Consider the following 15746-nt stretch of genomic DNA (forward strand, 5'->3'; position numbering starts at 1 on the left):
CTGGACTATGCTACAACTTTCCCTTAAAAATTCAATGTTTTCACCGCCTATATGTAAATGTATAACATCTGTTTATGTTGCTTTGCTGTGGTAGGTTTTTTTGATGCCTCAAATCGTGCCCTGTCTAGGACACGGCGTGAGAGATCTTTTTTTTATACCGTCTCTCCTCATGTTTTCTTTCTTTTTCTTATCTAAGCAAAATATTATTCTGAATAAGAATAAGAAGGCCGCGCTAATTATTTTAGCCGCAGCTTCGTGCACTCCGCCCATCTTCGGACGACTGTACGTACATATTTGCGATGTATCTCGGTGCAATGCCAATAAAGTTTATTCTGATTCTGATGTTTACTCAGAATGCACTGCAGCAACCAGCTCCTCCCAGCTGTCAGCACAGTGGTGGAGGGCTGATGGTTTGGGCTCCTGTCAGTCACTGAGTGGATCAGGAACTCCTCTGCGAACCAAAGGCTCTGAGTCGAACAGCTGAAGCTTGGACCAAACTGGGGCCAACAGGACAATGATCCTGAACACAGCAGATGATCTCCAACAGAACGGTCAAACAGAACAGAACCAAGGCGGTACAATGGTCCAACGTACAGAACCTGAACTTGACTGAAACACTGTGGTGGGACCTTCAGAGTGCTGAGCAGAACTCTCAATGAACTGAAGCAATGCTGGAAAGAGTGGGCCAGAACTTCTCCACAACAATCTGCTGCTTTAATCAGAGCTGGAAACAGTTTTTGTCAATAAAAACACCTAGGTGGAAACAAGTTTGAGTTTTTGTTGACTTGAGGTGAAAGTTGAACAATTGTAGAACCTGTTGAGGACAAGGATTCATTTCATTTTATCAAAATTTGTAGAACTCTTGTAGTAGAGTGTATTTCCCCTTTCTCAGGACTCAACAAGTTTACAACATTTAATCTTTAAACATCCTAAAATCAGCTGTCATAGTTGTATTTTAATAAACCCAATCCAACTTTCCATTCTATGAAGACCCGAGGGTCCTGGAAGTTTCTGACATCTGTGGAGTGTTGAGTCCAGTAGTATGAAAACAAAAACACATTTTTGTTTTCTCAATTCAGTTTATTTATAAAGCGCCAATTCACAACAGACGTTGTAAAAGTTATTACTGTACAAAAACATTAATGTAAGCATTAGTTAATAAAAATTATCTGTAAAAGAACCAGCAGGTTGTGTTGAATCTCCACTTCGTCACAACCTGCCAGAAACATCAGTTTGGTCTGAAGTTCTGTTAGAACCCACCAGACGTCGTTTCATGAAATCACAAGTGAGGCTGAGGCCGCAGTGCACAAACCCCAGCATGACTTTATGACCTTATTTTGTCCCAAAGATGAAGAAAAGACTACATTCATAAATTAAAACAACATTTATAAAAAAAAAAGATCTGAGCAGGGTTTATGAATATCTAGAATATTTCTTACCACAGGTAAACACCAGGCTGAACAGAACATTTAAACACAGGAACTGGAATAACACACAAAGCTGTGTCTGAGCGCAGAACTGGACCTTCAACAGGTCCAGCTCTTTAAAATGCTAAAAGTTTAAAGTCCAGAAGGATGGAGGAGCGACAGCATTGGAGAAAACATGTCAGGACAGAGTCTCTAAAGGCCCCCTCACTTTATTATGCCCCATCATGCTGGATCTTAGAGTCCACTTCACGATGAATTTCATGGAATTTCTGTTTGAGCAGTAGGGCTCACATCCAGTCAGGTCCCAAACATCTGGACCAGCAGCTGCAGAACTCCTCATCATGAACGATGCCTCTCATCTTGTAAGAACATCATCCAGGACGCTCCTCAGAGTCTGTTACAGTTCTGAGGAGAAGGTGAAAGTCCATTGATGCTAACTCTCCTGGACATCTGCCCCTGTTCTAGAGGACCAACCCCACCCTGCAGAGTCTGGGTCAGGCTAACTTGGGCAGTACTGAAGGAGGTTATTCTCCCACTTCCAGCAATCTGAAGGTTGACGGTGGTGGCATAACTGGCCTTCTGGTTCCCTTGTTTGGAAGGAGATGAATGGGTGAAGGACAGAGGTGAAGACCTGAGGGGTGAAAGGGACTGGACTGAGGGTATCAGGGGTGGTGTGGTGACCTGAGGCGCTCTCTGGACTTGGAGCTGGGGTATTTGGGATGGCGGGTTGACCTGAGCCGGTGTCAGACCTTGGAGCTGGTGCTGGTAAATGTCGGGTAGAGGAGAGAAAACCATGCATGAGGGCGAGAGGTTCTGCTTATGGGGGGGCTGGGCTACATAAGCACAGATCAGCTGACTGCGATAGTTACCTTCCTCTGGTTCTGGGTCACCCCACTCAGTCTGGCTGTCTGATGGATTGGGGGAGGTGATGAGGGGCAATGAGGACAAAGGAGAAGGACAGGGGGTGAAAATGGGGGGGCTAATGCTAGTTTCAGAGTCTTCAGTTCTGATGCATTTGTTTGAAAGCTCTTGAACACCTGACCAAGGAACATTAGTGAAATGCTGTCCACCTGGGGTGCCCTTATCGGGGGTAAACTTGCTGGGCCAGAGTCCGGTGCCAGGGCTGAGGCAAAATGAGGAGTTGCTGTGTGTGGACCACCCACTCATCGGACTAACTGGACAGAACTCCTGCTGGTCAAAGGATCCTTGGGTGCTACTGCTAAAGCCAGAAGACCTTCGGCCGCTATCTTCCCAAGAATGATAGAGTCCATTCCCGTTGAACTGACCAGGACTCGATAATCTGTCTTCCAAGCTGGAAGATAATGACCTGCGGAGATTCTGGGAGGTAAGAGTACATGATCTTGACAGGGAACTTCTCCTTGAGAGACAGGAAGAGGAAGCAGATGTAGGTAAAGGTGAAATGTTGTGCGTTGGTGAGCCTAAAGCAGAAGAAAAGAATGGAGAGGAGGAATTATATCGAGAGGGCCTTGGTTTTGGTGTTGCTACATCGTTTGTCCATACTGACACACCAATAGGAGGAGGGGAAAGGATCTGCTGTCTCCCATCTGAGGAAGAATCTCCAAATGCTGAACCCGCAGAAGCAGCCCTGGGTAGATCAAAATGAAGGTCTAGATGGTTGTGGGGGCCTCTAACCCGTGTACTGCGAGGGTGGGGAGGTTTGTTTGCTAGGGAGGAGGAGTAATTATGTTGAGGAGGTGGAGAGCATAGACGGAAAAATGATCCTGGGGTTGGGGAGGGAGATGGAGATTGAACTCGTGAGCTGGGTTCAGATGCTGAAAAGGGCCGTGCTACACGGTTGTGAGACCCTGACCACAGAGTAAAGTGGTTCTGTTGTGGTACTGGAGTGCTGCCTTCAAACACTGTCCAACCACTGCTACAAACAGAACCACTGGTGTTCTTTAAATGACTGACAGGTGTTAAACCAATGCTGTTGTTGTTGTTGTTGCCATTCTGTGATGAACGGCTATTAGAGTGAAGGAATGAGGGTCGAGGGGAAGATGTGGGGGTGTAGAGAGGCTGATGAAAGCTTATAGATGGAGCCAGAGGAGACTGCAGAAAGGATGGAGATGGACATGAGGACTGCAGAGACGATGGAGGACACTTGTGATGTTGGAATCCATCCTTTGTGCATCCAAACTTGGAATAGGATGGTGCACTGGTGTCCAGTTGTAGGTGGGGAGTGGAAGAAGGACTTTGATTGACTGCCTTTATGGGTGGGGCTTGTTGCCGGGCAGAGCTGCTTTTAGCTATACACTGACTGATTGACTGACTGATACAAGACACAGCTAAAGATCTATTAAATGCAGAGGAGGAAGTGGTGGGAGATGAAAACGGTGAAGGACGAACAAAGGAAGAGGAGCCTGTTCTCGATGATGAAGACCTCTCAGATGAAAGACAGGAGGGAGATGGACTTTTTCTGGTGGACACAGAGGATGGAGGTGGGGATAAACAGGACAGAGCAGTGATGGTCGGGTTTGAGGAGGCTGCAGGAGATACAGGGGTGGGAGAGGATGCTGGGATGACCCTGAATGGTGAGGTGGGGGGAAGTTTGGGAGGAGAAGGTGGCTGGTGTGTGGGGCTGGGGCTGAAGACTAAGGGAGCAGGGGTGGAAGTCCCAGAGATGAGGGTGTTGGTGGAGAATCCTAGAACTGGCTCATCTGGCTTCCTGGAAATGACAAAAAGACAAACTTAAAGGAGAAGGGGTTATCTCAGCCACAATACTGCAGCCAATAAGTCTTTTATTTTTAATTCAATAAACCAGACTTCACAAAACCACGCCTTTAAATTGTTTGAGGAAAACTATGGAACGTGTAAAAGACAAGTATGACAGGTGACCAGGTCTCTGCCAGATCAGACAGCTCCCAGAAAATAATAACCTAGCAAAGTTCAACACTTTGAGGTACAGGCTTTCTGGAGATCTCTCAAAGCTCTGAGGGAGATTTGGGTGATTGTATTCTCCAAGACTACAGTTCACAAAGCACAGTTAGCACGCTAGGCTTGGTCTGCTGGGTGACCTTGAGAAATTTAAAGAAACTGGACCACCCTAAAAGACGATCTCCAGCAGAGGAAATTCACAAAAGGCCTAAAGAAGGATCTGAGAGACTCATTAACCTGCAGTTGATCATCTACTCTACTGGAAGTCCATTGTTTTAGCAAATATATTTGAGAATCATTTTGAAGAGCTGCTTGCTGGTATCTCCTGGGAGCATGACCCACACTGGACCCTGTATCTTGCCACTACACTCCACCCCAAATCCAAATACTCTGTTGCTGAAATACACCCAGGACTCTGATATGCTTCCACTGTGATCCAGTAAGAACCCTGATCTCCAGCCACCAAGTTCATCCTCTAAATAACACTCAGGTACACTAACTGAAAATAAGAGAAAATCTCTGAAAGACCTTCAGAAAGTTTGGAAAGCTGTTGACCCAGACTAGTTAAACAGATTCCAGAAAAATCTGGACCACTGGAGCAAAATCTAAATCAGTATTGTTTTAACAAGTGGTGTGCCAATCCCCCGTCGCTGAGGAATTTGGATAGTGAATATTTATAATGTTTATTTGAAAGAAAACTGCCATACCCTTAGATGTAGACATGCACCAAAGTTGAAGTTTGGTACCTTGCTCATTTTGCAATGTATCATTCTCACAACATGCATGGACAAATGTACGGACAGAGGGTATTTCTAATTCCCCCTCTTAGCTTCACGACAGGGGATCGTAGACTGTGATGAATACAGTAGTTCTTTGTTGGGTTTGGACCACAGTGTTGAAAGCAGTGGGATGGCAGCAGAGGGATTCAACTGGTTGAACTTTCTTGAGGACTTTTGGTTCAGCACCAGCAGAAGAAGACAAAAAACCCCTGATGGGATTCAAAGCTGGGAAGCAGCAGGCAGTTCTGGTAGAGTTTTACAGGATTGTCAAACTGCACTCTAAACGGTTCTGTTGTTTTTCACCCCCTTACTAAATAAACCAGATCTGGTCTGAAGCTTGACATTAGTTTCTTTGTTTGTTGGGTTACAGTCACATAAAACTATGTGCTTTTCAATTTGACTCGTTTAATTACTTCCATACCTCTGATCTTGATCGCTCCATGTTCCTAAATGGCTTCTATCTTGTTTGTATTTTGAAACCAGCATAATTATTGTCGGTCAATTTGTTGAATTAATGGCTGCAAAGCATAAAAAATTAACTATGCAAAAAGCAGAGCTGATAAAAAGATCAAAGGTCATTGCTGGCTGTGGCTGTATGGTTAAAACTACAACAGATCCATGATGTTGTCTAACACTTGTGATGTGGATTATGTGGCAGAAGGCAGATTTCCTGCTGACAGCTAGCCAAAACAATGGCTGCAGCATTGGTACTGGTTGGTATGAAAGAGAGAGAGAGGAGCCCCCAGGCACATCTTACACAGAAACTGCAATTTTACTATAATTAGTTGAGGATTATTATAACCCCAAAACACTAACACATGACACAAACATCTTGATACGTGCTCAATAATACAGGTAGAAAAATCTAAAAAGTTAAATCTGGTCTATCATGAGAAACTATCATGACAAAGTTATGACACTCCTTAGTGACTTAACCACTTATGAGCCACTGAAAAGAGATCCAGGAAGTGGTTATAAGAAGAAGTTGATAGATTGCCTGAAAATTTTGGAGCAGGACAAGGCTATTGACCGTATTCTGTACCACAGACTGTACACAGGGGAGGCCACACCTAGTCTGTATGGTTTACCTAAAATCCATAAACAAGGTGTACCTTTAAGACCAATTGTTAGCATGATTAACTCTGTCACTTACAATGTTTCCAAATATCTGGCGTCTGTACTCATCCCTTTAGTTGGCAGCTCAGAACACCACATACAGAACACCATGGACTTTGTGGATAAGGTGAGGGATGTCATCATGGAGACTGATGAAACAATGGTCTCTTTTGATGTCACATCACTCTTTACGTGCATTCCTGTTGATGATGCAGTAGAGGTGGTCAGTTTAAGATTAAAATCAGACACCACTCTGAGCAGCAGGACAACGCTTTCCACAGAGCAACTGTGTCAACTCTTGAAACTGTGCCTGCAGTCAACCTACTTCACATATGGGGAGCAATATTATAGGCAGAAACATGGGTGTGCTATGGGGTCTCCAGTTTCTCCTATTGTTGCCAACCTGTACATGGGGGAGGTAGAAAAGAGAGCCTTGACGTCCTTTTCAGGGACACCACCAAGTCATTGGTTTAGGTATGTTGACGACACCTGGGTTAAAATTAAATCTCAAGAAGTCCAACATTTTACTGACGACATCAACTCTGTGGATAAATACATCAAGTTCACACGAGAAGATGTAAAAAATGGCAGGTTGGCTTTCTTGGACTGTGAGGTCTCAGTCTCTGATAGAGGACATTTGCAAACCCACCCACACAGACCAGTATTTGCAGTTTGACTCCCATCACCCTTTGGTGCACAAGTTAGGAGTCATCAGGACTCTGTATCACAGAGCAGACAGCGTCCCCACTAACTTAGAAGCCAGGCAGAAGGAGAAATCCTACACAAGACAGGCTCTAGAGCAATGTGGATATCCTAACTGGGCCTTCCTGAATGCAGAGAAAAAACCCAAACAGAACTCCAGCCAGCCATCAGGTGAAAAGGAGGAACCCAGACCCAGACCAGTGGTCATTCCATATGTTGAGGGAGTATCAGAGAAACTGAGACGTTTATTTTCTAAACATAACGTCCCAGTGGCTTTTAAACCCCAAAATACATTACGGCAAAGACTGGTTCATCCCAAAGATCCAGTCCCCCGGCACAAACAGAGTAATATTGTGTATGCTGTTCAGTGTCAGGAGGGCTGTGATCAGTCTTACATCGGGGAAACTAAACAGCCACTGGCCAAAAGGATGGACCAGTACAGAAGAGCAACATCATCAGGCCAGGACTCTGCGGTCTACACTCATCTCCAGGCCAGCGGTCACACTTTCAGGGATGAAGATGTTCACATCCTTGATAGAGAGGAACGATGGTTTGAGAGACGAGTAAAGAAAGCCATCTTTGTGAAAAGAAATCATCCATCATTAAACAGGGGTGGAGGCCTCCGGGTTCAACTGTCCCCCTCTTACAATGCTGTTATTGCTAGTATCACTCAGCCCTCTGTGAATAGTAAACAGTCATCAGTGTGCTAATGATCCATTGTTAGGCTGATGGTCCTTCTTGATCATGTGAGCAGCTGGTTTTGGTTGTCAGCAGCAAACTGGTTGATCCACTCTGAGAAGGTGCTATTTATAAGACTGAGCTGAATACAGCACCTCAGACTGAGGAAGTCTTTCGGATGAAAGACGAAACGTTTCTACATTTTTGTTTTGTTTTGTTTTTTTGAATGTCCAGAGGACCAGATTTAACTTTTTTAGACATGACACAAACATTTCTTTATTTCAACATTAAGATTGTAACATTGTAACACTAAGATTGTAGCAAGACTATTTTAGTAACAGTTGTCTTTTTTCTCAGAGGTTCTGGAGAAGGTTGTTGCTGGCAGCTAAATGACTAGCTCACATCAAATTAGCAGTTTGAAAAGTTTCAGTCTGGGAAACTTAATTCTCTCACCTGAAACAGCTATGATTGGGGTCACCAACGATCTGTTGATGGTAGAAGATGCAGGACTGTTTCTTCTTATCCTCGACGTATCGTCAGTGTTTGACACTATTGATCACAATATTCTCCTAAACCGCCTCTTTCACTCTATTGGGCTTTGTGATACTGTTCTTTGGTTCTGGTCCTACTTTTCAGACAGGACTGCACTGCTATTGTTGGATGTAACTGGGACCCTGTGTACATAATTTCGTTCCACCTCATGTACTACATGTGGTGAAATGACAATAAACCTACTTGAACTTGAATTTGAACATTTTTACCATCGGAGAAGCCAAGTCAAAGAATCATACTGTCACTTGTGGGGTTCCTCAAGGATCAGTCCATGGCCCTGCTCTCCACATTATACATGCTTCCCTTTGTTCAAGTCATCAGCCACCATGGAATATCCTTCCACTGCTGTGACGATGACACCTTTCATAAAAACAGACCGTTACCCATCTGCTTCATCCTCTAGTCTACATCACTTCTATCACCACTCTCAGAATTCAATACAAGCTCTGTCTTCTGACACCCCAGTGCAGACTTGGCAATGCCCCCTTCAACCTCATGCAGCTTCTCATTCCACACATCAAAACTCGTTCTCTCTGTTCCAACAACTCACCCCATCTTCAAATTCCCAGAACTAAGCTCACCACTATGGGGGACCGAGCCTTTTGCTCTGCTGCTCCTCATTTATGGAATTCACATCTAAACCACCTGAGGGAACCACAGACTGCAGAATCCTTCAAAAAGGATTTAAAAACGTTTTTGTTCTGTTGTTTTTATGGTCCTAACTGATATTAGTTTTTTTTTTGTTGTTGTTGTTAATTTATTTAGTTTTTATGACTCTTGAAATGTTGCCCTTTGAGTTGTACCAATGTAAAGTGCCCTATAAAGGGAATCATTTTTATTATTAGCCGTCACTGTTTGGCTAGTTCGTGATGATGGATTGGGTTTCAGATCTGAAAAGAAAATTTTAATATGAGTCCAAAAATCCATTTTAAAATAAATTTAATGTTTTGAAACATTTTCCTGGCCTGTTTAATGATGGATCAGAACTTTACCTGTTGACCATCACCTCAGATCACTTGGCAGCTGTCTTATCAGAAGGGTTTGTTTTTTACTCTCAACCCCACCCTTCATCCTCCTCATTCCTTTCTCCTCCTCCTCATTCCTTGCTACAGCACCAGTAAAGAAACTCAACCTTCATCCATCAATCAATCAATCATCTATCCATCCATCCATCCATCAATCCATCCATCCATATCTCCTCCATCCGTCTATTCATCCATCCTCCATCCATTCTCCATCCATCCATTCATCATCCATCAATCTTCCATCCATCCATCCATTTATCAATCCATCAGTCATCTATCCATCCTCCACTCATCATCCATCCATTCATCCATCTGTCCATCCATCCATCCATCCATCAATCATCCACCCATTCATCATCCATCCTTCCATCATCCATTCATCCATCTGGCCATCCATCATCCATCCATCTATTTATCAATCCATCAGTTCTCCATCCATCCATCCATCCATCCATCCATCTTTCCATCTTCTAGCTACTGTAAGATTGAGTTTTGCAGGCAACAGGTCCAGGAAGGAAACCCACACCCCCCTCTTCCAATGACACCACAGACTACAGCAACGCCCTCCTTACTGCAGACGAGGTTCTGATCCGTCGAGTTATAACTCTACAAAATCAGTCATGTTAATATTTTATGATACATTGACTAACAGCATTTCAGTACTTATCAATGTGATTTTTGGGACTAAATATGTAACTGGACCGGACTCAGAGTTTTGTGGTCACGAAGAGCTGGCCTTGTTAGCGTACCTGGATAATAAAGGTTTGGTTGTTACTAGAGGTTTACCTGTTGTGACAGTCAGAAGATCTGCTGGCATTCCAGGACACAGATGAGGCCTGTTCGCTTTGAGAGCTTGGCAGGTCTGTTCCGTGGCTGGTGAACGTTGGGAGGCAGTCTGCAGAGAATGGAAACCAGGGCTCTGTGGATTTTGACATCTGGACTGGTGACCATGGACTGGACAATACCTTGTCCTTTCCTTTACAGTCCAGACTCCCAGAGGAGTCAGATGTCATATCTAAACTCTGTGAAAGTGGAACAGGAAGTTCTTCATGGCTCTCATTTGAAGGCTGGTGTTTCTCTGCTTGCCCTGTGACCCCCAGCATTATGGCCCCTTGCTCTGCCACCGTTTCCTGTGCGATTGGTTCTCTGCTAAGTCCTGGGTGAGACCTCCCTGTGGTGCTGGACTCTGATGGGACTTGACTCAACAGCAGCTCTCCTGAAGCCTCCTTTGTCCAAAGTGAAGATCCAGAAAACAGATTCTCGTCTCTGATAAAAGTTTCTTTCTTATCATCAAGTCCCAAGTCCATACGTTCTGACACACGGTTGTCTGGGTTATTCTGTGTAGCTGCTACATTTAGTTCAAAATCTTCAGCTTCATCTTCATAAATTCTGCACTGTGGTGGACCAGCAGTTCCCTCTGATAAAGTTAGTCCAGATGTTGAATCATCTCTGACAGAGGAAACAGCCTGGGTGACAATGTTCCCAGAAGTTGGGTCTTCTCCAACAGAGGACGCAGGATGGGTGACGATGTTTGCAGATGTCGAGTCTTTTTTAACTGAGTAAACACAGAGTCGTTGGTCCTCCTCCAATCTGCAGACAAAGACCACAATCAGTCCAGTAAAGCATCACATTTAAAGGTAAACAGTTGTGTGTAAAGTAACCAAGCAGGAGATGTTAGTAAAAGTGAGGAATCTGCCTAAGTTCTTGGTCGTTCTCAGTCATCTTTCAGTCTTCTATGTTCATGAACTCACCCGATTCCTTTCTGTTCCACTTCAGAGATTGAAGAAACACGAAGACCTTCTCCTCTCGCTATAGAGCAGTCCTCCAGCTCTGAACTTTGACAGTGAACATTTACAGTCCCAAGTGCTGGAGCTGATACTGAGGGGCTGTTTCTGGTACAGTGGAACCAGCTGGACCCCTGATCCTTCACCTGTGTCCCGTGCTGATGGGAGGATTCTGGAGAAGAAGGTGTTTCAGACAGAACTTCACTCAGAGAGGATGGAGATTCTCCTGGTGTAGTCAGAGGTTTGTTACTTAAAGTGCAGCCCAGGCTCGACTCTTTGGTCAAGGCAGAGATGAAGTCCCTGGGTCTGGAGAGCATGAATCCAGGACAGGTCGGGGTCATATGGCCATACTGCTGAGGTGACACCACTTGGTCTCGTAGATCTAGAAGATTAAAAAAAAAGTATTATAATCTGTCATAACTTCAATTATGAGTTTATTGACCTCAGACTTTTGTCCACAACAGACTTCAGTCCTAAAACAATTAAATCTAACCCACCCTTGGTCTGGTTTTCTGCCTTCGTCATAATCTTCTTCTCCTGGACATCTTGGGACTCCAGGGTCATGATTTGGACCTGCTTCTGATCATCATCTTTGCCTGATTCCTGCCTGGTCTGTGTGCTGGCTTGGCTGTCAGCTTTGGTCTCAGAACCAGTTGCACATTTAGGTTCTCCTTGGTATGTTTCAATGTGGTGCTGTGTACAACTTCTGTCTTGGTTCTGAGTGAAACGTCCAGTCAGTCTGGCACATGTCCATGACTGAGTTCGTACACTGCTGGCCTGCTTCTGATGCAGTGGCACCTTCATGGTGCTGGCTTTGGTGCTGTACATCTGAGCCAGTTTTTGGACCTTGCTTAGAATACGCTCTGAATTCTCCATCAGGACAGGGTCCACCACCGGGTTCGACTCAAATAACCCAATACCAGTGACATCCGAGGCCATTCCTTCAAACAACGCTCGATTAGCAGTCACAATCCTGGAGTGTCGAGACCATCGACCTACTTTTATCTGACTGGGGATACTCCCCAAGTTCTCCTTGGCTCCAGCCTGGTCTCTGGTTTTGCTTTTAGACCAGGTGGCTTTGCTCTTTTTGTTTTTTGGTTCTTGTGTTGTCGAGTATAATGAGGGTTCTGCCCAGCCACTGATGGGTTCTGCTTGGTTGGGTTCATGCCAATTATTAACAGGTTGATCCATAGCACCAGATTTTCCTTCTACGGTGGATTTGGGATCTTCAGAAAGAGATGAACCTTCTTTTCCTGATGAATTTCCATCTTTATGTTCACTAACCACAACAACTGTCTCCCCCTCTGTTTCCTGTACTCTCTTCTCTGAAGATTCTCCGTAGATGTCCTCAGGTCTGTCCTGGATCTCAATCTCTTCTTCAATAAGTCTGTCTGCACTTGATTCTGGATTCACACCTGTTTGAGTCGGAGACTCCTGGTCTTGGATCCCAGTAGACACTGTTGGCTCCTCTGGATCAGGAAACATAAAACTTATTGGTTTATCTGTATCTTCATCACAGTTTGGTTTAGCTGGAATGAACGTGGAACCAGTTGTAGTAGTGGACTCAATGTCCTGTTCTGGTTCTTCACAGTCATGTTCAGACTGTGTGCTCACCAGCTCCCCCTGTTGTTCACCCAAACTAAAGCGCGATACTGACTCTTTCACCAAGCCAGTGGGGATTTGAGAGAAACTGTTTCGTCTCCTTACTTCGTCTCTCAGCTCATCTTCTTCCTGTCCCTCCTCTTCCTCAGCCTCTGCGGCAGCCTCGTAGTAGCTCCGGATCTTTTCGATGATCTTTTTATCTCTCTTGGTGAGGTGAGAGTCATTTTTAGGTGGTTGGTGTCCCTGGATGGGGCGATGATCTGGATCCTTGGACTCTGGGTCTTTGGGTAGGTCACTATTGATCTCAGTCCTTTCTTCTGCTGAGACAGTGGGATGAAGATTTGAAGATGAGGATGGATTAAGGACACTTTTTCTCTCAGCTTCCTCTTCTTCAGCCTCTTCCTCACGGGTCTGTCTTAATGGACTTGTTGCATCTGGGGATTCTTGGAATTCATTTGTGGCGGTCTCTCTTTCACTGATCTGGTTTAGGATGCTGATATTCTCGGTTTCTTCCCCTTCCTGTTCCTGTTCAAGAGGCAGTTTTTGTTCTGGACTGGAGGAGACGGGTGATAGTGGGCAGCTGAAGATGGTCTCATTTGACACAGACCCCATCTCACTGGGACAATCCTGGATCGACTCCTGGAAAAAAAGTGAGAAAAACGTCAAAATGATCACGTCTCCAATGAATTCATCCAATGTGTTTATTTTCTCTAAAATTCTGAGGACAGATTGACTCAGGACTGTCAACATCAACCAGAATACTGTCAAAGAGGCCAAAAAAGAACACGTCAGACATTATTGTGCCCAATCTACGTGTTCTTTTTCAAAACTAGTGACTCTGTTCTGAAGACCCCACAACCTGTCTGTCTGGAAGCCTCTACTAAACTCTGTAATAATGTTCTGCAGTTTTTTTTATCAATAAGGTTGCTACCACATGGGCCTCAGCTTTTGACCTGTCCTGCTTGGTCCCCTGCCTGGCTGTGTCCAATAGATTCAAGCCAGTGACTCCAACCCTTTTAGAGGATGTGGTCAGCCATATTAAGCCATCAAGTTCTCTTCGTGACCTAGTCCCCCCTTGTTTTTTAAAAAAATAGGTTTTCTTCCGCATCAGGCTGGTGATCCTTGCTGTTATTAATAGCAGTCTGTCCTCAGGGATTGTTTTTGGGTAAAAATATCTTCTATTTATCTCACTTACTCAAAGAAGCCACAGTTGATGCAGGAGAAGATTTGTAATTGGTTTTACTTGCAAGGACATATTTTCACAACAGATGTACGGAAGTATACACACATGGAGCCTAGTCACCAGAATCTGCCACGGGCAGTGTGCAAGGCTTGTTTTTACATGCTTATCATCTCCAAGCTCACAGACAGACTGGAGTCCCTGGACTGCCAGCTGCACATGCAGTATCAAATCAGCTTCTCATTCAGCTCTCTGGGAAAGTAAAAAACTCTCTGCTATCTCAAACACATGGTTCATGGGCAGTTAACATTCTCAGCCATAGTAGTTATAAACATCCATAAAACCTTATCCAAAATTCCCTAACAGTTGTCCCTATAAGCTTTAAACATGTGGTGGTGCATTCTCTGCTTAAAAAAACATAGCCTAGACCAAACTGTCTTGGCTAATTTTAGGCCCATCTCCAATCTGCCTTTTATTTAAAAAAATTGTTTACTCCCAGGTCAAGTGTTTTTTTTTTTTTTGGATGAGCACAATATCCTGAAGGTTTTTCTGTCTGGCTTCAAACCTCGGCACAGCACAGAATCAGCTCTAGTCAGAGTTTTAACAACAATTTTACAACTAATGATTCTGGTGAACATGTGGTTCTGGCCCTGCTTGACCTAACCGCTGCCTTTGACACCGTGGACCACAACATTTTAATATCATGCTTACAGCACCAAGTGGGTATCTGTGGTACTGCACTGAGCTGGTTTAGGTCCTATCTGGCAGACAGAACAATGTGTCAGCATAGCTGGTTCTGAATCCTCCTCTGCTCCTCTGTCTTTTGGTGTTCCACAGGGCTCTATTTTAGGTCCCCTGTTTTTCTCCCTTTACCTGCTTCCTTTGGGATCAATCCTCAGAAAACATGGGATCTTTTTGCACTGCTTTGCTGACAATAGTCAGATCTAAATGCCACTGGAAAAAAGAAAATGTCGCTTCTGTTGTGTCTTGGAGACATCAAAGCGTGGATGTCCTTAAACTTTTTAAATTTGAAGGCAAAGAAAACAAAAGTGATGGTGTTTGGTTCCAGTGGCTCCTGTGGACCTCCCCCTGTTGATCTGGGCCCGCTGGCGCTGCAAGTGAAGCAAATGGTTTCTAATTTGTGTTTTAAAATGGACATTGATTTTAAATTAGATTCCCAGTTTGGAGCGATGTTCAAGGACAGTTTTTCTCACCTCAGACAGCTGCTAAGGTAAAGCTAATCCTCAATAAACAGCAGCTGGAAACAGTAATCCATGCCTTCATCACATCTCGGCTGGATTACTGTAACACTCTTTACCTTGGAGTCAGCCAGTCCTCCCTCAGACGTTTTCAGTTGGTCCAGAATGCTGCTGCTCGGCTTCTAATTGGAGTTCATAAGAGGGAGCACATCATACCCACTCTAGCTTTACTTCACATCAACTCCTCTCTGGCTTCACTCCACTGGCTGCCTGTTCATTTTAGAGTTCATTTTAAGATTATTTTTTTGTTTTTAAAAGTTTAAATGGCCTTACTCCATCTTATCTCTCTGAGCTGCTTCACCTGGTCTCTCCTGCTCGGTGCCTCAGATCAGCTGATCAGCTGCTCCTGGAGGTGCCGAGGTCCAAACGGAGGCTCAGAGGGGACAGAGCTTTTGCTATTGCTGCTCCAAATTTATGGAATGATCATCAGATGAGCCCCCTTCACTGTCCAATTTTAAAACTCTTTTAAAAACACATTTTTGACACATTGAGTGTGGAACCACTGGACTGAGGAACGGCTTCTACCCTGAGGCTGTTAGACTCATGAATCTCTGACTAGAATAATCACTGTGAAAGACCATATCATGTTGCTGCTGATCTGTTTCATGTTGCTGCTGATCTGTTTCAATGTTGTTGTGTTCATGCGTGCGCATCTGCTCGCGGACTCATGTTCATGTTTGTGGTGATGTTCAATGTTTTGTGTTATGAGTGCTTAGTGTATATTTAGTTGATGTTTTTCTTAGTTCA

At 44.3% G+C, this 15746-nt stretch overlaps 1 protein-coding gene across 1 annotated transcript in view; it reads right to left on the reverse strand.

Annotated features, from left to right (window-relative positions):
- LOC119410982 overlaps positions 1-13172 on the reverse strand; it is a 38865-nt gene extending 25693 nt beyond the window's left edge. Inside the window, exons 1-6 of the mRNA XM_037677901.1 lie at positions 11456-13172; positions 10926-11340; positions 9961-10764; positions 3586-4113; positions 2714-2866; positions 1964-2058 (exon numbers count right to left, since the gene is read on the reverse strand). Coding sequence (XP_037533829.1) covers positions 1964-2058; positions 2714-2866; positions 3586-4113; positions 9961-10764; positions 10926-11340; positions 11456-13172 — 3712 coding nt within the window. The remainder of the gene's footprint in view (positions 1-1963; positions 2059-2713; positions 2867-3585; positions 4114-9960; positions 10765-10925; positions 11341-11455) is intronic.
- Between the last annotated feature and the right edge of the window lie 2574 nt (positions 13173-15746).

Source organism: Nematolebias whitei, chromosome 6, assembly GCF_014905685.2.
Source record: "Nematolebias whitei isolate Nwh7 chromosome 6, NemWhi1, whole genome shotgun sequence".
In the NCBI taxonomy this organism is placed as follows: Eukaryota; Metazoa; Chordata; class Actinopteri; order Cyprinodontiformes; family Rivulidae; genus Nematolebias; species Nematolebias whitei.